Below are 21,693 nucleotides of genomic sequence, written 5' to 3'. Positions count from 1 at the left end.
CTCCCCAGCTTGTCCCACACTCACGCCTCAGAGACGACGTATCTGTGCGGCAGCGGCGCGCAGGGCACGCTCCCTATCCTGACAGCGCCGCGGATGTCGCTGAAGCGGCGGCCCAGGTTCCTCCCTCGGATGGTCAGCAGGGTGCCCCCCTCCAGCGGCCCGCGCAGTGGCTCGATCTGCTGGCACCAAGGGAGAGGTTGGAGGCGAACCACCAGAAGCTTCTTGCTTCAGCCCCTGAGCTGTCCCTGTGCCTGTGTCGAGGTCCCGCTTGGCCTCCCACGAGGGAGGACCTGCTGCTCATGCCACGGCTGCCCTGCGGCATGCCTGGCACCAGGGGCCCTGCGCTGCAGATTTGTAAACGAGGGGTCACGCCGTGGGCTGGCTTTGGTGCCGGGGCTTGGCCAGGGGTTACTCCAGCCGCAAGCACATCTGGGGTGAAACATCATCCCTTCTCTCCACACAGCAGCTTCAAACAGAGGTGGCGAGAGACAAACCCAGCGACGCGGAAACCTAGAGGAAGGATGCCAGCGCACTGGAAAGAGACAGCCCTGCCACCACATTTTTAAGGGCTGTCCTGAACAGAGCAGGGTCTTTCAGGACAAAAACAACAAAAAAAAAGGGGTTCTGTGACCTGGAGCATGGCCAAGATACCAGAGGATTCAGATTTACCATCTACTATTTGCTAAGGAAATAGCAACAGAGCTGTGGCGCTCTGCAACCTGAACTGTGGTTTCCTTCCATTATTTTCTGGCAAGGTGCAGATAACACTTGATATGTATTGGGGAAGGAGTGGCTCATGGGGGAGCAGCTCTCTCCCGTAATAGGGAATAGGCAGACAGTGGGGATCCTGCAGCCCGTCCACATAGTGTTACAGTGTGTGGATTTTAAGCAGGTATCACTACATGCCTCCTGAAGAACAGAGACACCAGATCTTTGCCAATTTTGAAAAAATTGCAAGGGCTGTTTTCCCACTCCAGCCTCGTCTCCGTTCCCAGTGAGCTTGTTTTAAGATTTGCTCCATATACTTTCTTTGCTACTCATCAGGGACAAATTTGTTGGCTCATAGCATACATCTAAGCAGAACTCCAGATCCAAATGCCCCCTCAAACATTAATTCAACTGCAATTTAAATAAAACTTGTTTCAAAATGCATAATGCCAAAAGGTCCCTCTGCCACTGTTAATCTCAGCAGAACTGCAGAGCACATGCGTTTGGAGATAGGGCTCACGTTCACCTTTCAGCTATATACCAATAAGTGCTATTTCTAATAAGAATCCTTCAGCTGTTCCTACAAATCTTTCTTGCTTTTATCAACCCCAGGACCCCTAGCACATTTTGATTGTGCTGTTGTTTTTCCCAATAACATGATGAAGATTGGATCTTGTCACTAGCGAGATGCCTTTGGCATATACTTTCGGGTGACTTAACAGCACAAAAAGTCAGTGAATAATTCAGCACTGGTCTTGACCTTGCCTTTTGTCAGGGATACAGAATGGCTCCTCGTCTGTCGCCTGGCCTGGGACAGCACAGCCACTGCCTGCCCTGCCACACCCGCCCTCCACACTGCATTCGAGTCTCACCTTCTTAATCTCGGGAGCTGGGCACATGTCTGAGATCTGGGGGGACTCGGTGCTCAGCCTGCAGCTGGAGCTGCTCTCGCTCCAGACACAGCGGTGTCCCAGGTCCTCTCTGCCCAGGCACTGCGAGCAGTCAGCGCTTCCAGTCCCACAGTTGTACACCTCCACTAGACCACAAGAGACAACAGAAAAGTGAGCTCCTGGGCCAGACACTTCCATAGCTTCGCTTAGATTTAGGCAGTCTAACACACACCCCCCATGGCTATATTAATCCAAGTAACAGCCCAAATCCAGTGGAATAGCAGAAGCGCTTGTATGTTCAGCAAAGATGAGGCAGTGTTTGGCTGCTATCCTGAAGATTTCCCAGAAGGACTGGGTGCTTTTTCTCACTGCAATATAATTTAGCACTTTCTTTTCCTCTTTTTTTTCCCCCCTTGAAAAACAAACACCACCCAAACTCGGAACCTTTTGTCAATTTGTGCTACATGTTTCCAATTCTCAGCATCCACATGGGAAGCTGCTTGGCAAAGCTGGCTTCATCCTGTTAGCAAAGCAATCACATTGCTTCCATACTCTGGGACACAAATGTGATTGTTACAATGCTTTGTACAATGTTTACATTCCCTTTCCTTCCCCCTGGTGACCACGGGCTCTCTTCATCAATTTCTCCCTTCAGATCTGCTCAGCTCAGCTTCCAAATCATTTTCCTACAAGGCTTTCACCTCTTCATTAGCTGGTGCCCTAGGTTACATTTCCTTTCCAGCCCAAAGCCTGCTGCCACTGGAGTGTGGGCATCCGCTGAGATAAACAGCCAGAAACATTCAGGAAACGTTGCTTTCACACCCTTTTCCCCAGAGGAGAGTTTGCAGGAGAACATAAAATAAAGAAACAGTCACGTTTGACACTTTGTTCACAGGAGGATCTCAAAGTGCTTCATAAACAACTAACGAGTCCCTCAGCCTTCAACGGTCTGTCTGTCTCATCCTAACAAAGCGTCACTGGCACTGAGGAACTCTGCCATGCTCCACAAAAAAACTGAGCTTACTTCACTGCGTTTTGTGTCTACCAGTGAGTTACATGTGTTGGCTTTCCACCCAACAGCAATGAGCTGTGATTCCTTCAGTGATCTACCGAAACACAGTTTACAAGAAAAGCTAATAAATATTGGGAAATACTGGAAAATAACAGTAATTCCATTAAGGACAGAATAAAAGATATACACATTTATAATTGGCCAAGCAGCTCTTTGTCTCTGCTAGCAAGTAAGCCTCCCTAATTCAACTGCACCAATCTGCTCAAGGCAAGGAGGAGCCAGAAAGCTGTAGCACTCCCACAGGATCTCAAAATATTCTGGCAAATTCAAACTGAGTAAACACGGGCCACAGAAGTCAACTCTTTTTCCTGCAGGAGGAGATGTGGATTTCACACTCTGCACTGTCTTCCAAGCTCCCAGTAATGCTCATGTTTAGAATTAAGAATCTTCTGTTGCAATCAACATGATCTTAGCTCAAATGTCCTACCCCTCTTCCCGGGTTACCTCTGTACCTTAAAAACACTGATACCCTCTCCTTTCTGCAAGGAAATAATGGCTCATGCTTGGCCTATGCATGTGTTTCAAAAATTACTCCACCCATGTGGAGTGCTTTGCAAGATGCGTCTCCTTTACATGCTGGGATTTAATACCAGGAAACGTTTTTAACCTGGGTCAGTGACTGATGGCGTTAATGTCCCTCCACATACTACAGCTATCCTCCAAAGATAATCTCACATTTAAGGAACTAGCTCTCCTTTGCATCTAGTATAGATCAGTTCCTTCTACCAAAATTACTGACACTGGTGAGAGGGAAAGGAGCCCAGAGACGCTGCATGCAGCTGTAGCATGTAGTTAGGTGAAGCACTGAGCCCAGACCAGGCAGGGGGAGGAGGCTGTTGTGCAAGCACTGGCTCTGCTGCCTGGGCTGGGCTTGTCCTATCTAAATGCCTTGTTTGGGTGCGCTTTTCATCTGACTTTTTGCTTTCCTCACTTAATTTGCTGATGTAGCATGGGCTTTTTTAAGAATCCAAGCATTCTTCCCAGAGACAGAGAGCGGGCCAGGGGTGAAATGTGTTTACACGTTTTATTCTTTCTCAGCACAGGACAAAAAAAAATGCTCGATTTTTACAGCATGAGGAACCTGGATACCATGCTCCTGGGACAGCGCACGGCAGGGCCCTTTCCCGCCCCTTATCTCCTTGGGAAGCATTCCTCTGCTGACCCGGGACAACCCCCTGCGCTGCCGGGACCGAGAGCCGGCAGGCCAGAAACACTCTCAAGGACAGGGCTTGAGTTTTCCTGGGTGTAAAGTAGATGTCTGCGGGTGCGAGTCTGCCTGGTTTCTGCATACGTCTGCATGCACGCGAGGCTGGGTAAATACAATTTCTGCATGTGCCTGAGAGAAAGAAAAGGGCTGTGCCCATCTGAGCCGCGATCTCTCTCCTGAACCCATAAACTTTGCCAGGATTTTAGAATCATTCAAGCTGACCGGATGAGAGCAGAATAAAAATATTTTCAACTCAGACCTGTCATCATCTCTGGACTGTCGATAAATCTGTCTGGTCTGTCCTTCAGCTGAAGGTTTACTGGGAAGAGATGGCTTTTTTCTGATGTGTGGAGCTGCAGGAAAACACAAATAAACAAAAACTGAGGACATTTAGTAAAATACGAGGTTACATACGCACACTAAACTGACTAACGCTCCTCTTGATGCTCCTCTTACCACTTCTTCTCAGTACAGGACAGTCTCATCTGTAGCTGAGAAAGAAAGGCAGGGGTATTTTCTGTCTTAATTGTTTGCTGAGGTCTCAACAAAAGGCAAACAGGCACAGTGGTGAGAGCAGAGCTCTGGTTTGCTGATATTTTTAGTAGAAACGGACAGGAAAATTAAAAGCCTGGCCAAGTGCTGAGCCACAATACAGGGTTTTGCAGGTGACGGGATGGGGAAGGCCTCCTCTCCAGCCTCTACTCTAAATATTCCCATAGGTGGGAGCCCGAATGTTTGCTGCATTTCCGAAGTGTACTTTGTCCTCCAAAAACTGCACACCGTTCTTTGGTAAGTGCCTGAGCATTTTCTCAGACCAAATCCTATTTCGGACATAGAGCAACAGAATTAGCAACACTGGAAGGTGGCCAAATTTTTTTCTGTCTGTTTTACTGAACTCAACCCATTTAAAAAGGTAAAACAGGCAGCTCCTTCCCAAAACCCCAGTGGAGCACGGACTGAAGCTGCTGCAGATAATCCACGAGACACAGCATCGTCGACCTGTGAACGCCCTTCCAGCCATCGGCAAGCGCAAAGAGCCTCTTGTTGGGGAAGTTAGCCTGGTTTGTGCTTTTTTCAGCTGGCAGTGGAGGATGGGAGGGGGGAAGAAGGGTCCCAGCTGCCGGGTGGGGGGCTCGGGGGCAAGACCCTTGCTGCCCTCCAGTCCTGCCCCTCAGCACAGCAGGGGCTGGCAGCTGCACCCCCGACTCACCAGCACGTGGACGCACTCCACAGCGGAGGAGTTCACCCAGCGGGCTTCGAACGTCCTGTCTGTCCCAAAATGGCACTCCAGGGCTGTCTCCTGGGGGGGAGGAAAACAAAGGGCTGAAGAGCCGCAATCGGTTTTTTTTTGCAGTTCTCCATCAAAACCGATGGTTGCAACAAGTGCTGTGCCTTACCTTGCTTCTGCCACAAATGCCTGGGCTGTGTTTGAAGGTCAGAGAGATCAAAACCCAACACTGCAAACAGGCCTGGGGCTTCTGCCCGATGAATCCTGCTGCGTTACACAGCAGCAGGCACATTGGCTGCAGGCTGAGCATGGTGCATGGAGCCGCTCTGCCCCTGGCTCTCACCCCGTTTGCTGCTGTGAAGCATCATGGCCAGGCGTGGGGCGGCTGCTCCCGCAGACAGGGCCCCATGGCAAGTGCAGCACACGAGATGAGCCTGGCCAGGCTACGTTCCCATAACCCCTGCTGGGGCATTCAGAGCTCGAGCTGCAGCGTGCTCCAAGAGCCAGTGTGTCCCAAGCAGCCTTGCGCATGCCAGACTGAACACCAGTCAGTGATTTGAGCTCAAAACCGTCTTTCTTCTCCTCCCAACAACTGCACCAAGCAAATCTCTAATTCAAATGAGGACCTAGCTGGGAGTATGTTCAAAGGCAGATTTTTCCATTCTGCTTTACTGATAACACAAGCGATGGTATCCTGCCCGCAGTTACTGTTGTGTCCTCATACTGCAGGAAAAACTCCTATCTCCAAGCAGGCCGATGCTCCATCACTACTGAGGTCTAAATACTCTTTGAAAGTGGATGGATCTGATAAAAGACATGAAAGACAGCACCAGACTCCTGGCAGGGAGCTACTGGCTCAGTGAGCACACCCACAGCATCAGGAGGGGAACAGGCATCTCCTTCGGGGAGATGCATGCGCGCAGGCAATTGGTGCCTCTCCGGCCATGCAGCAGCCCCAGCGGACATCCCCGATGTCCCAGCCCTGGCAGCACTCAGGATCCCACATGCGGAGGGCAACAGGGAAGGGATCCCTGCCAGCACCCTGGGATAGCCTTGCAGATGGTGGCAGGAGGAAGACAGAGCCTCACCAGCTGCCCCTGGGGACAGAGGAGCCTCAGCCCCTTTCCTGCTGACTTCATTTCCTATCAGGTTACATGTGGTATTGCTTCCTCTCTAGCCACCTCCAGCATCCTCAGAGGAAGAAGGATTTCTCGCCCTTTTTTGCTGATTGCAGAGGAACACATTCGTGTTTACAAAGGCCGGACCTTGTGCAGGAAACGGCAGCCCAAGCCAGGGCAGGGAAGAGCTCATTCGTGGTGTGCCGAAGGGGCAAGGTCTGCAGCAGCCGTGCTAACACAGCGCCTGGCTGCGCCCTCCTGCTGCCCCCAGAGAGGCGAGCCTCACAGCTGCACCCGCAGTTCCAAACCCTTTCATCTCTCAGAGAGGAGTTACCTGGCTGCCCAGTGTATGGGCACCCTCCATAGAGATGCTGCAAACGTGTCCCACAGGCCCTAAAAAAGACTTGTCCCAGATGATACAGAGCAATCTTCTACAAATACCAGAGCTTAGTCACATATTTTCCCAGTGCCCAGCTTCTAGGGAAGCTCAAATTCCTCTGGATTCTCATGGTGTGAAACATCTCAGAAAACAGCATTAAATGTCCACTCCCACTTTTCACCCTATTACAATTCCCATGCCAGAAAACTGCATGGAAAAGGACTTTTTCACAAAAAAAGAACTCCGCAGTGACCACCAGAAGTTAAGTTACAACATGTTTCCTTGCTGTATTCCCACCAATTGCTTAGCCAGCACAGGGCATCCTGCCCACTGCTCTGGGCTTTATCTTTGCACTTTCATTTCTGGATCACCATGTGAGCTCATCTGAACCTTTCCATTCTCTCAAGAAACTCATTTACCTTCGAGAAAGTTGCATTAGCCAGTGAGATCGTAATGTCCTGAGAAGTTCCTGTGGGCATTGGGTCCAAAGAGACAGGTACAATCCGTGGACAGTCAATTTTCTTCTGTTACGTACAAAACAAGAAAAAAAAAAAAAGAGATGTTAGCAGAATGCATGTTGAGCATCTGCAGTGACAAGGCAAGAAAAAGTGTCAGGACCCCTGATAAAATTAATTTCACTAAATCTTTAAAGACAGATGACAGTGCAACCCAAAACAGTGAAATACCACAATGGCACCATGACACAGGGACCAGTAGCCACACACGGAAACTTCCTCCCTGAGCCACCAGCTTTATGTCCAGCCTTAAAAGCTGCCCATCTGCCAGCCCAGCCAACCTCTCCAGGATGGCTCAGCCACAGTCATGGGCTGGCAGCGCAGGCGGGAGGAGAGGAGCAGGAGTTCAGGAATTCCCCCTTGCTCCTGCCAGGGGGCCTCTGCCAGCACAGGGGCATCAGGGGCCCCAGAGGAGCTGTCACTCCTGGACCTCTCATCCTTCTGCACTGGAGTAGATGTACTCCCCGCCAAAACACAGACCTGCACGTGCTTCACAGCTGCCAGTCTGGGCAGCTCCCTTTTTACACACACACAAGTGTTAGAAGCTGGGGCTGGAGTGACACTAAAAGGGTGCACTGCAGCCTACAAGGGCAGATCTGCTGGCATGACGCCGATGTCTCATATGCTGCAACACTCATATGCTTGCAGAAATATGTCTCATTTCTGCAAGCCCCTGCAGAGATTTCCCTTTCCAGAGGTCTCCCTCCTGCACGCTGTTATTTCAGAAGTGTGGGGGTTTGTGCATGTGCACGCAGAGGAAAGGGTATAGCAAGCTGTAGGGGCCTTCAGGAAGGGGACTGCAGCAGGAGGACAGCTGAAATGAAAAGCCTAAATGAAGCTGAAAAATAATTTTGAAAGGTCATCTGTCCCCCTACTTTTGTTCTCACTTTAAATTGATGGCTCAGATACTGGAGCTGACTCAGAATTCAATTCTACGACAAGCCCATCCTGTTCTCTCATGAGATGTAAATTACACTGCAAAACTACAGCAAAAATTAAGCTAGATTCTCCACTGCCCCAGGGTATATCCAGATTAATGTCTTTGACAGTGGAGCCATTGGGGTAAAAGACAACAAAATATTTGGCCTATTACACAGAATAATTTTCAGCAGGCAAGATTTCCTCTTTGCTTGCACTAGAGGCTGCCCCACTGAGGCTGCTGCTGCTCCTGATGTGTGCAGAGAGGCAAGAGCCTGGCGCCAAGATGCATGGCAGAGCATCCCTGGTGCCAGGCATGCAATGGACAGGAGGTTCCTCCCCTGCCCTCCCCGCAGTGAGCGGGGGAGCTACCAGGGAACTGTCTGAAAGTGCTTGTTTGACTGTGGAAAACACGATTCGTTTCTTATCATGACGCTCATCTTAACCAAGCACAGTTGGTGCTGCCTAAACAAGGAGATTAAGTAACAGAGATGCACATGATAAGAGAAGTAAAACAACAGAGCAAAGCAATGGAGAGAGATTTCAGTCCCAAGCTGCCTCAAGGAGAATCAAAAGAGTTAAAATAAAACCAGTGGGGCTACCACTGGAAATTCATGCTAATGCTCCTATGGCCTGGTGTGTCCTTGCATGTCACATAGCTTGCTAGATAAATACACTTTAGAGGACTGATTAACTCGTCGTCTTGCAGTCCCTTCTCCTGCTGTTCATCAGCAGCTAGAAATAGAGCTTTCCAGCTGACTGTATCGTTCATGTCTGGATCAGGGCGAAGGGTCTGAGTGCTTAAAATGCTGCGGATGAAGTCAGTATGATGCTTGCTTCCCGGTGGACCGGTTTTCAGGTGCAACCACACGAGCAATGGTTTATTTGCCAACAGCTCAGACTGCAGCTCGAGGAGCCCTGTTTCCAGGGCTACAGAGCACCTTACCCTGCAGGCTGCTCCCTGCAGTCGGTGGGGACAGTGCTCAGGAAGAGCACAGAGATAAAAGGGGGATGTGCCTAAACTGGCTGCGACATCCAGCCAAACTGTAGCTCTGGAGCAAGGCACCAGAGGCAAATGAGGAAGGTCAGCCGCAGCTGCCCTCACCACGAAGGTGCCTCGGGCTCTCGCCCGCTGCTCTTCCCAGTGCGCGAGCTGACGGGCGCGCGAGGGAAGGCTCCGTGCTCTGGGCACGCACGGCCGCTCCAGACCCCTGCCCGCAGCCCTGTGCCCTGGCGAGACAGCTGCCCTGGGAGGAGAGGTGGCCACACCATGCCATGCTGTCCCATCCCGTCTGCACGGCCTGGGGGCATGGAGCTGGTGCCAGGCAGGCGAGGTGCAGCCGTGCCAGCACCCGCAGGATCCCCTGCCTGGCCGGGACGCCGGGGCTGAGCTGCGGCAAACACTTCTTGCTTCGCTGCATAGCCGCTTGCCCCGTCACGCTTCAAGAAGCGTCTGCACTTATGTGAAAGGGCACAAATTATTTCAGGCAGTTTTTGCATTTCCCAGTAACATTGCAGGTTACGCAGTGATTTGACAAGGAAAGCAAAAAGTCAATCCAGTAACACAGGGCTTTCTTTAGCAGTCCTCTAACAGACAGCCCCAGCTCTTCCTTTAGGTCTAATGAGAACCGTCCTGTGCACCAGACACGACAAAAAACACTGATCACTCTGCGGTCCTCGGCCACCCCCATAGCTGGCTGCCCCTCCCCACTGCCCCTGACCCACAGCCGAAGTGTCCCGGAGCGAGGCTGTGCACAAGGACCCCTGCCCCGCACGGAGCCGGCAGCGGCCCCTGGAGCCCGCTCACAGCTGCCCGTGTCTGGGCACGGGACCGAGCGGCACCATGCAGCGTCTGTGCATCCGCCCCATGTGCTGAGCACTGAATGGCGAAGATTTTCAACTGCTCAGCTCCCATCCATACAGCAAGATAAAATGCCAGGTATTTTATGGAGCTTGGGAAATTTGCTAAGCAAAGGGTACTTTATTAAACCGTTCATTATGAACAGTTAAGATATTCACAAGAAAGCACAATCCATTCAGAAACAATTCACAAAGCAGAAGAAATATGTCCTGCATTCCCAAGGAACAATCAAACAGCTGTGACCCACCAGTGGCAGGAAACATTTCATATTGTTCTCACAGCAGACAATACTGTACAGAGTTGCCATGTGTTGACCGTATCTGCCTGCCCCGTCCCAGGCACTTGGAGCATCCTACCCGCTTCCTGCCAAAGGGGAGAGGGTGCAAAGGGCTGGCTCCAGGGTCTGACACGGGGCCAAACTCCTCACGGCAATGAGCTCGGAGAGCCTCTGGAAGAGTTTAGATGAGGCTCAGCAAACCAGTGCCAAAGGAATATTCAATTTACAGTGCAAAAGCTTGGCTTACATCTACAGCAGATTGATTGCTAAAAAGCCAATTTTATTTAAATTAACTTCAATTTAAATTTCAGAAGCAGGAACACACCAAGCCTCTGGGTTATTAAAAACCATAATTTGGAAAGGGGTGATTTTCTCCTTCAGATGAGTACCGCCAGTGGTGCTCTAGCAAATTATTAACATACCACAACAGCCGAGTCAAAGCTAACTGAATTGTAAAGTACTGATACATTTATTACTCAAACCCAGGCATCCCAGGATGTAGAGAACTAGCAGCATTACTCCAGACTTCAGTGGTGATAAAGAACCAAAGGGCAGAGGCTGCTGAAGCCTCTGAGGGAGCTTGAATGCCCTCGCCAGACTGTTAGCCGCTGGCACACATGCACAGGTCTCTGGGCCGGTGGCTGGGGAGCCAGGAGGACACACAGTTCAGCTCGGCACGGCACGGCACAGCAGAGCTCAGCACGGCTCGGCACGGCACAGCGTGGCACAGCGCAGCACAGCTCGACACAGCTCAGCTGCAGCTGACCCACCCCGCACGTCCCCCTCCTCAACACCAGCAGCCTGGGACAAGCCATGACTGTGCTGCTGTGGCCAGCAAGGAGCGGGTAGAGACCATGCTGAGGCTGGTGCCCAGGGAGCCCACGAGGACCGGTCCCCCCATGGGGCCGTGCGACATCTCGCAGGTGCAGCCAGCACTCACAGCCTGCCCCAGGCCCCTTTTCTCACAGGAGGCCATTCACCTCCTCTAACTTCTGCTCCCCTGCCTTTAAAAGGGGATCAAAATGCACTGCGTGGCAGTCTGAACACTGCAGCGTGCTTGCACGTGCTACATGAAGTGTGTCTCAGCCTGGGGACCACGCGGTGAGGCTGCGAGCGCCCTTGCCACTGTCCCCGTGCCCGGCAGCACGGCCAGCACAGCACGGGGCAGCAAGGCTTCGATCGGAGCTGCCCTCGCCACCCCCCTGCCAGGCGCCCTGGGGACGAGGTGGGTCTGCACCCCAGGACGCATCAGGGACACAGAGAGGATTGGTCCCTGGGGCTGCCCCACACCACAGCGAGCAAAATGGAGGCCATCGACCTGCGTCGCCTGGGAGAAAGACGGTGACAGCAACAGCACGGCAGTATAGGAGCTCTCATAAAACAGCAACATCTGATGGGTCTTACCTTCATCTGCAGTGCGTCCTCACACTCTGAGCGGTTGGAGACACACATGTACTTGGAGGGGCACCAGTAACACTTCCACTTGGTTGAGAGGCAGCTGGTGCACCTGAAACACCAAAGGTGCAATGAGAACAGTAGATTTCAGGCTGCTCAGCGGAGCCAAATCAGAGTCACACACTAAATCTTCACACATTGTGTTCAGTCTTTGATGTGGCTAGGAAAAAAACATTTATCGCAGGCACTGGCATTTTCTCTCCTCCTTTCTCTGGAGCTCACTGGGGACACACAGAGCTGCCCGTCCCCAGCGCTCCCCACAGGGAGCACCCAAGTGTCACTGCCTGCAGTGCGACCACCCTGGCTGCAGGCCACGGACAGGCTTGGAGCCACCAGCTCTGGTCTCCCCCTGTGCAGCCAGAAATGCTTTCATCCCGTCACCAGGTGGGCTTGCAGTTCCCAGTCGTGCCGTGCATGCTGTTGGACCCCCAGTGGGCAGGACCGGGGGATCACCATGGCAGGCTGCGCCGTGACGCTCTTCCAACAGGAACATGGTCAGGGGGCAGGCGCCAGGACATCCCCACGGCTGGCAGCCCCCTCCCCACGGCCCAGTGCTGCCCTCATGCTCCGGCCGAGCCCCCGGCGACATCTCCATCGCCCACCACTGTGCCATGAGTAACCCACGGGAGCAGGGAGTGGACACGGGCCTCAGCAACCCCACAGGCATCGCGAGGGAGGCCAGTTCGGCTGCCTGAGGGTTAACAGAACAAGTTTTAAATAAAAATATTATTGCTGTTTAAAAAAGCCAACATGTCCAGATGGCTTAAGATGCCGCTAGGACCCTTCTTTTTAAATCCCTGGCAGCGCAGCAGCCGCATTCCTGCCAAATCCTGCCCAGGCCCCCCAGCGTCCCGCTGGCAGGGGCTGTGCTCGCTCAATTAACCCTGGGCGGGGGGGCCTTCACCAGCCTCTGCACACCTTTCTGGCCTCATATCGTCAGATTTGCCCATTTGCATGGTGCACAGGAGCAGAAGACACAGGCACAGCAGAGCTGTCGCCATCCTGCCCGCACCCAGCCACCGCCCTCCCCACCGTGGCACCAGGCAGCTCCACCACATGCAAACCCAGATCACTTACGCTCTCTTTGGGTAAATGTTTCCAGTTCTTTTGCAATCATAGATGGTGAAATTGGCCCGGATAATATTTTTGCTGTTGACCCGGAGAGCAGTTTCAACAATCACGTGGTCTGAGAGAATCAAGCCAAAGAATACTGGATTGCAAGAGCCTCACTCATTCGTGCTCGCTTTTAGAAGACAAGACAGACCCTTGGGAAAACAACGGCTAAATCTGATTTGTTTTCTCTAGGGTTTCCTCTGAGCTGGATTTCAGAGCTTGGACTATTCATCTTGTGCCCTCTGACTTCAAGTTCTTCCCTCTTAAATCAATGCTTTACATCACCCTCACCAAAAGAACATTGCGACTTTCAGCAGAAAATTCCAGTGTGTTGTGCAAGTGTTAATTAGCAGAGTTAATTATTGTCTTCTCTAACAGTAGGTGTTAAATCGTATTTTTTTAAAAATGTGGTAATTAAAACATGTTAGTTAACATGTTTTAAAACCCCGCTCACTTTCCCCATGACAACAAACCCATAGAGTGAGTGGAAATCCCTTTTTTGGCTACACAGTTCTGCTATGCTAGGTCCCCCCTCCCCCCAGAAAAATTGCCTTTTTTTTTTTTTTTCCCAATTTTGCCATATAAGCAGAGGGACAAGAGACAATGTCTCTTTCAGAATATGTACAATAAATCAGTGCATTGGATTCCAGAAATTCATTTCGACATTGCCGTAACCAACAATACAGAACAGTTAATAATCTTCCATTCTTTGGATAGCTATGGAGAAAAACAATGCAGCTTTATAAACTTGCCTATGAAAAATGGGATTTTCAAAAGGACTAGCTAATTCTTCTCCTACTGAAGTCAATCATCTTCAATAGAGCATTCACTCCAGGCTTGAAAGATAAAAATTTAACAAGCACTGAATTCTGGTAGGAAGCACCAAACCTCTCAGAGGGGCATCGAAATGGGGCTGTACCCAACATCGAGCTCTGGAAGCCGGAGTGCAAGGCTCATCTGACTTCAACCACAGCTGCAGGTGCCCATCTCCTCTGGAGCACTGCTCTACGTAACCTCAAGATGGGCATCACGTTCTGGATGCATCTAAAACCAGGGGGAATACTGGAAGATCTCAGTCTGCTTTTTGGTTGCATAAATGGGAGTAGAGTTTCTGAGCTGTCTTTAGGTACGCATTTGCTCTTCTTCCAGAACTTCTCCTGAAGAGCACTGTATGTTTCGAAGTGAGATTAAGCAAAAGCAATTGAAAGTATCAATATAAGTAGACATATTATTTCCACAGGGCTAAACCTTTTTTGTTTTAGTGCTTATTGAATCTAAAACAGAAGCTTTAATGAGATAAAACTTAATAAAATAAGCACAGGAATGGGCTTTTAAATTCTGCTGTTAGAACAAAAATTGATAGATATGACATACTGTCAATTCATGTTAAGATGGTGGAACACCCACGCTTTAAAGTCATGTGCCCTGTGAAACAGAAGCAGCTTGTGTCTCTTTTCCCCTATGCATTATATGCACATACAACTGCGATAAAAAAGCCTATGAAAGACTATTTCCGTAAAAGTGCCTAGAATGAACTGAGCTTATTTCCCGCCACATACCTTGGTCGTCTGGAAATGCTGGATATTTCTCACGTGGAAGTAAACTGCAATAAATAAATTGGTTTGCATAATCTCCCGCAACTCTCGCTACTGTGTGGATATTATTTCCATAATCGCATGAAATGTTTGTTCCATTTAGGTTTGGAATAGTCCCATTTATTTGTATTATCAGGGCCTATAATTGGGGAAAAAAATCAGTTATTAGCTTAGAAAATCATATTTAGAATTTGTCAGTGTTTTACAAGGTTTGCATAGTTTAGCAACTCCAAAACAAGTCCACAGATAGCTGTTTTCTTTCGTATTGCACATTTTGAACTCTAAAAAGCCATGTGCATACAAAAACCTGCTTTAGTCCACCTCAGAACTGCACAGAGCGGTGCTGCACCGGGGCACGCAGGTGTCTGTCAGCCCTGAGAGCAGGTAATGACTCTGTGTAATGCCACATACTATTAATTTAGTATTGACATCAAACGTACCGGTTTCTCTTTGTCAATATTAATCTCAGGCTCCAAGATGGTCATGGAAGGGCACTGCTGCACTCCTTCACTTGCACTCGCCCAGAAATTGGCCTCTGTGAAGTTCGTACACTCTTGCTGCAGAGAACACCTGTAGCGCACATGCAAACAATTTGTGGTTGATTATTTTCAAAACAGTTGATAAAAACGTTGACATCCCTGTGATGAAAGAGCCTGAGAAAATCCCATGTCTACATCTTTTTCCCCCATCCACTCAGTTAAGCCTAAAGCTTTGCTGCTGTGTTTGAACAGTCTGGTTGCTTGTGCTCCCAGCAGCACCAATGGGGCATTGCATTTTAGGGTAAGCAAGAGCAGGCCACGCTCAATCCACAACACGGGAGGAAAAGGTGACATTTTGTCTGACATCTTCAGTTTGTAAATATGGAGTCTAATTTTGCAAACTCCTATTTGAATGTTGATCGTCTCCAACTCATAAATAATAATTGCAGGGGTAAAGACATTCTTTAGCAGGGTGTTGGCGCTTGGATTTCCATGGTTGGATGCCTGCAAGATATTCTTTGCACTGGCAACTGACTGCAGCATAACAATGCTGCTACAGTTAAATGCTGGCTCAAAAGTGCATCCCAACAGTTTGAGACCATACGCAATTGTTTTTAAAAGCATGTCTTTTGTGAGGAATGGACAAAGGCTAGAGGTAGTGTGACTCAGTGGAAATACAGAAAGCACCAAAAATCCCTGGCTGGGCTTGAGGGCCAAAGCCCATGCCGAATCACACCAGGACACAAGTCCTACCTAGTCTCCATCGTGCACCACCCGCAGTAAGCGTCGGCTGCAGCCAGGCACTCTGCACATGTTGAATACTGGTTGCAGACAGCCACCTTCACTCGCGTCATCTGCACAACAACAACACGATTACATCCAAATGTTTTAAAATGCCAGAGAAACACTCAACCTGGATGTGTATCCACCTCACCCGTCACTCAGATGGAGATGGTTTGGGCTAGTCTCGCAGCTTGTCCCTGACTGCGAAAAGCTCCCTCATGCCTGCAGAAAGCTCCTCTCAACAGAGCCGAATGGTACCTGGCTGTTCACAAAATGACCAGAAAGCGACACCATTTTGGAAACCTTAATTTCTAAAGAAATCACAGTACTGCTGGGGGTTTGAGGTAAAGCATGCATGCGTTGGTTTCTGCTTTTTCTTCTCTCAATTTCTGAACATCTGGGAGGGAAAACTGAGTAGTTTGGTAATGCAGGGGCCAACAACAGGAGGTTCCAGCAGCCCCAGGCTCCACCAGAGCAGCGCAGCCCAGCTGGTGGCTCCTGCACCCGAGCCCCACGTCGCCTGTGGCTATTTGCTGCTCCCCAGCCCTGCTGCACTCGGCTGCCCCCGAGTACTCATTGCACCGATGACAAATGAATTCATCTGGTTTACTGGGAAAGGAATGGGCAGACGAGAGCATCAAATGTGCTGCACTCGGTGTTTTATCAAGCCATGAATAAGGACCACAGCACAGCCTGAGAGCTGAGAAGAGAAAGTCTGAAATATCAGCTGAAGAAGCATCCTGGGAGTGTTCTGTGAAATGATAATGACCAATCTGCAGGGAATTAGGGCTTGGAAAATACAAATGTAACATATAACATTTGTGGCTGTGCATCTGTTTTGACAGATTAAAATGTAATTCAGGACAAACCACCAGAGCCTGTAGCGCTCAGCTCTCATCTTCCTCCTCTGCTCACTTGATGGAGATGAGACTGTCTGTTTCTACCTGCTGCGGTCTCTGAAGATCCCCCCCCCATCCCAGCTATCCCTCCAGCGAGGCCACGTGGAACGCAGAAGCCGCCCCTATGGCTCCTTCCTGACAGGCAAACTTTTTGTTTGTAGGGTCTCCTAAAAGCCTTCTCAAAGACCATCTGCCATAATTTTCGGTTTTCTATAAAGCAACAGCCTCTGCTTATTTCCACACTCCCATAAGCGAGATCAGTTTTGATATCTTTTACTCTTCCTTTCATTTTGCCACCACAAAGACAGGAAAGCCAATGCGGATAATGGGAATCTTGCCTGCCCCAGACTCCAGCAAACCATTGCACGGCAGGGAAAAAGGTTGTGTGCATTTAAATTCATATTGCTCTAAAAATAAGGCTGGCACACCATAACTCAACTGCAGCCCACTGCCCAGCTTGAGGCCACAGAGGCCCAAAACAGCCGCTGCTCAGAACGGCGGGCGGGAGGCACGGGGAAGCCGGAGGGCTCCTGACGAGCTGCCCGCCGGCAGACTGCTGCCCGGGCCGGGGGAGCAGGCACAGCCCCAGATAGGTCCAAGATGTTCCTCGACACCGGTCAAAGCTCTCGGCTTCTTTGCTCTGTCCATTAACATTACAGCAAATTTTATTGTTTGTTTATTTCCTTCTTGCTCTCAGCTTAATGCTAAAGGCTAGGTGAAACACACTTTGCTCAGTGGACGATTTTCCTAAGAACTGCAGATCTCACCTGATAGGACGTCATCAGATAGAGGAAGGTGGAATCAGAAGGATCGAACTGCATGATGGGGTGGACAGGCTCTCCGTAAGCCACCGAAATGGATCTCCTGCTGACAACCTTCATGGCGCTATCCAGGTTAATCTGTAGTGAGAAGAAGCCACTCACTGAGACCATTTTTCAAACACTACGGGGAGGTTACTTTTCCTCAGTTATAAACAAGAACCAAAATGGCATCTAAAGGCGTTCCACATTTTTGAGTGCTGCAAATCTCTAAATGCTTTATAATCTGCACATGTAGAGCTTTATAGCAAAGCCAGCTCTGTGGCACAGGGAAGCCGCTACATGGTCCAGAAAGCCCATGCCACAGCCAGGAGCAATACCTCATGATGAGCAAACCTCACACCCCTTGGTCTCTCCGTCTAAAGCCCTCTATTTAAGAGACTGCCTGGAAAACTTCTACCCTAAGGCTCTACCCACTGCACAGCTTGGCTACATGGCTGCATGACGGTTCCCATGTCGGTGAAACGCCAGCGCGCCACAGCCGTGCTGCTCTCGCTGTACCCTGATGTAAGTGGCATCAGCCTTCAGCCCTCATTACATACATACGTGCATTTTTGTTACAAAGAACATTTATTTCCAACGTTTAATGAAAAACAGCAAAAATCAGCAACGTGGTTGTATAACATGGCATCCCCGTCTCCCTGTATATTTGAAAAATAAGTGTTGTCATTCCCGGCCAGAAGAAGCTTTTATCCCTGCTAACACCAGGAGACCACAGCAGCTGCAGCAAGAGAACTGAATCCTACCTTGCCTCATGAATCACCAGCTGAACCGCTGGCAGTGATGGAAGAGGCTGCAAAGCATCAGCCTGCCTTTCAGATCCCAGAATGTCTTGGCATTTGACTTGAAAACTCAGCAAATTAAATGTGGCATTGCTGAGAGGAAATAACAATAGAGCTACACAATTTTGCGTGACAGTCACTTTTCAGCTTAAAACAGAAAGGGAGAGAGGAAAATTCCTACCTCTTTACTAGCAAAGGGAGGCAATAATTGTAAGGACCAAGCGTGCTTGTTCTCTCTAAAGTGTAGATTAATTAATTAACACAGGATTAATTAATTCTTATATTAGAGCTGCACCAACATGTCCTAGTAAGATAGCTAACACAATCTCAATGCACAGGGCTTCCCTGTGCTAGAAGTTGTATGCAGGCACTGCAAGCAGCTGTGTAGAAAAAGAGAATGATCATTATCCCTATTTTAAAACCTGGCTATCCAGAAGATAAATAATTTGCCTGAGATCACCCACAACACGCAAGAACCAAGCCCTGAGACCTCCACCTCAGTTTTGCAGCGATTCTTTCTCTCTTCTTGCTGAGCTCTCCTCTAACCCCTGGCTGTTCCCAGGTGCTGTCCCTAGGTCCCTCTGCCTCCCGGACCACTTGGACACTTCCCCCGGATCCACACGGAGCTGCACAGCCCCGGGAGAGCCCCAGCAGCAGTGTAGAGAGCACCGGTCCTCCCACTGGAGCTGGGCCAGTGACGTGCCGGGGGACGCCCGTCTGTCCAAGCACATGCATCCACCACCCTAGCTGGGCTGCACGGGTGCTAATGAGAGCAGGGGGAACAGGTGAGAGCACAGACAGCCCACACCATGTCCCCAGCTTGTGGCTGCAGCCGGGGTGGCTGGAGTTCTGTGATCCCACCACAGCACCACTTTCTACAGACTCATAACTCCAGACAGGGTGGCTTGCCAGAACGCCAAGCCCTGCTGCACCCACGCCTCCTTCAGGGATGGGACACCCTGCCACACCTTTACGCCGGCCGCTGCCTTCCAAGCACTGCTTTTCCTTTAATGACTTTGCTGGATGTGGCACAGTTAATGGCCCTCGTGAGATGCCCGTCTGCAGCCTACCTGATTAATTCCCCATACCCTGGCAGCCATAATTGCTGCTGGCAGGAGCCGGTTGAGCACTATTTCTGCCCCTTTGCTGTCTTTTCTCAGGCAAATCTGAATGATAACTCACGCAAAGTATCTTGTATCCCGTGCCAAATAACAAGGAGCCCCGAAGGTAAAAGGGCTTCTGGTTATGCAGCTGTGTTGTAGAATTAGATTAGAGCTATCTGAGCAAATTATCCCAGCGAAGGGTAGCCAGGAGCCTCTCCCTAATGGAGGTTCAGTAGATAAGGCTGCTTTCTCTGAAATGGTAATGGAAGCAGAGCTGTTAATACTGTGTGAACACGGGCAGCTCTGCGTGTGGTATATGCCTCTCTCCCGGCGCAGTGCACCTGGCGAGGATGCCAGCCGCCTCCCACCCTCCTGAATTACTTGCCCCTTCAGGCAAAAATCAAAGCAGCAAGTTGCTTTGTGATTGTTCCCACGTTTCTGCCGGGAGCACTTGGAAGCAAGGGAAGAGATGGGATCAGTTTTCTTTTCTCCAAGCATTTTGATCCAATATTCCATATTATGCACTACTTACTCCAGGCTGAGACAAAGCAGATATCAGCCATCTCTCTCCTCCAGGGCTTTCTCTCCCCTCTCTCTATGGACTTTTGACACTCAGAATACACCAAACTGTTGAGTCTGGCTGGAATCAAAAGTTTCTTTGGCAGACCTCAAGCGCTAAAGTTACTGAAACCTCGGCCTTGCATCTTGGCTCCAGGCATTGCTTTGCTCTGCACTGCCTTTGGCACATTGTTTAAAATAGATACTTCAGCTCCATCAGATGCCTGGATTCACACCTGCTTTGGACTCAGCACTGGCAAAGTATTGCTCAGTGATTCCCCTGTCTATATGGAGCCTTCAAAAGCCATCAGCTCATGGGGAGAATTTATTAGAAGAGCTGCTAATAATTAAATGCTGCACAATAACATTTCTAGCACAGGTTTCATCAAGTACATCCTGCTTGCAGAACCGTCATTAACAGCCACCAGTCCCCAGGCAGCATATATCGCCGTACTGATCACAGCAGGGTCCAATTACTTCTTTATCACCAAACGAAGGCAGGTGTTAGATAAACCCAACAACGGACATCGGCAGGGGCAGCCCCTGGCCCTCCCCGTCCCCCCGGCCTCTGCACCCTGCACTTGCCTTCAGGAGTCCTCCGCTGGCGGTGCCCAGGAACACCACGGTGTAGTTATTGACGCTGGCGACCGCCACCGCGGTGAGGCCGTTGTAGGTGAACACGGGGGTGGCGGTGATGGGGTTCACAATGGCCAGCGGGTGCTGCAGGTGCGCTGCTCCGCAGTCCAGCTGCTCCGGCTGCAGCTGTGGGGACACACGTGTGCGTTAGCGGCTGCACCAGGCCAGGTCCTGCCTTCCGCCAGTACGGCTCAAACCTCTGAGCCCAAAGAAAAGGCCTCACTGCCGAGCCATTCAACGGGAAAATGCAGATCCATTTGGGGGCAGGAGCGACGATGGAGCCTCCCTCGTGCTTGCGAGGCCTGTCCTCAGAGCCAGAGCCAGACCTGATGAAGCCCAAGGAACAGGCTTCGCCAGGTTGCCTTGGACAAGCCAATGGAGGGCTCTGGCCCTGCTGCAGGAAAGAGCAGGGCAGCACCAGCACGGCTGCTGGGGTTGTCCAACACAGGCACCTCAGGCAGGCGTCCGCCAGGCAGGGTCCCGTTGCCCACAGCAGCATGGGGCTTCCGTGCCACACACGGGGACGCTGCCCGTGAGCCCACCTCACACCTACCCACGGCCCAGGGGAAGCCAGACCCTGCCCCGGCACCTGTCCCAGCCCACATCCTGCGAGGAGCCTGTGGGGCCAGGCACCAAAGTCCAGGGGCAAGCAGGGGTGGGAAGGAGGCGGGGAGAGGTCTCCTCCCTGTGCTCTGCGTGCCCCCGGCCCTCCCTGGTGAGGTCTCAGCCGGCCAGGGACCAGCCCCGCACATGGCCACCCGCTCTGCTCCCGGGGCACCGCCACAGCCTCACTGCCCCCACCCCATGGGCACCGCTGCTGTGCCGGGCAGCTGCGAGCTGGGCAGGAGAAGGGAAGGTTCATCAAGTAAAAGAAGTTAGAATATTATTTCCCTGCAACCAAGTGAGGAAATGAGTGAGAACAAAGCCAAGGGAGAGGAAAAAAGACAGGCTCACTGGAGACCCTCAGGACTGTAAATCCAGGCTCCGATCTTGCTGCTGCTGGAGTCAACAGCAAAATTTCCACTGGGCAGATCCTCACATGCTTGGCCAAGTCATGCAACACTTCACTGCAGGCGCTGCCCACTGATGGGCTGAGACACGAGGAGAGCAGCCTGGGAGCAGGATCAGGCCAGCAGACACAAAAGGCAGGAGGCTGCTAGCCAGGCAGGAGCAGATCAGCGATGGAGGTGTCCCCACAGCCTGGGGCACGGAGGGGAGAGCAGCAGCAGTGAAACTTGTCCCAGAAATGCTGGAACCACCACGACCACCCAGCCTGGCCCCATGGGCTGCAGCCGCTCG

General features: G+C 50.9%; 1 protein-coding gene across 2 annotated transcripts in view; it reads right to left on the bottom strand.

Moving 5' to 3' along the window:
• The window catches only part of PLXND1 (plexin D1), an 80,893-nt gene that overhangs the window by 41,413 nt on the left and 17,787 nt on the right, over window positions 1-21,693 (bottom strand). Inside the window, exons 2-13 of one of the 2 annotated variants that reach the window (XM_048069321.2) lie at window positions 20,344-20,520; window positions 17,265-17,396; window positions 15,569-15,669; window positions 14,777-14,906; window positions 14,301-14,475; window positions 12,706-12,814; window positions 11,578-11,680; window positions 7,022-7,126; window positions 5,088-5,177; window positions 4,137-4,230; window positions 1,581-1,744; window positions 25-176 (exon numbers count right to left, since the gene is read on the bottom strand). In XM_048069321.2, the coding sequence (XP_047925278.2) occupies window positions 25-176; window positions 1,581-1,744; window positions 4,137-4,230; window positions 5,088-5,177; window positions 7,022-7,126; window positions 11,578-11,680; window positions 12,706-12,814; window positions 14,301-14,475; window positions 14,777-14,906; window positions 15,569-15,669; window positions 17,265-17,396; window positions 20,344-20,520 (1,532 nt within the window). The remainder of the gene's footprint in view (window positions 1-24; window positions 177-1,580; window positions 1,745-4,136; window positions 4,231-5,087; window positions 5,178-7,021; window positions 7,127-11,577; window positions 11,681-12,705; window positions 12,815-14,300; window positions 14,476-14,776; window positions 14,907-15,568; window positions 15,670-17,264; window positions 17,397-20,343; window positions 20,521-21,693) is intronic. The other variant, XM_067002829.1, reaches the window with a different exon arrangement.

This window comes from Anser cygnoides, chromosome 10 (genome assembly GCF_040182565.1).
Source record: "Anser cygnoides isolate HZ-2024a breed goose chromosome 10, Taihu_goose_T2T_genome, whole genome shotgun sequence".
Taxonomy (NCBI): Eukaryota; Metazoa; Chordata; class Aves; order Anseriformes; family Anatidae; genus Anser; species Anser cygnoides.
This window is presented reverse-complemented; position numbering and strand designations above follow the sequence as displayed.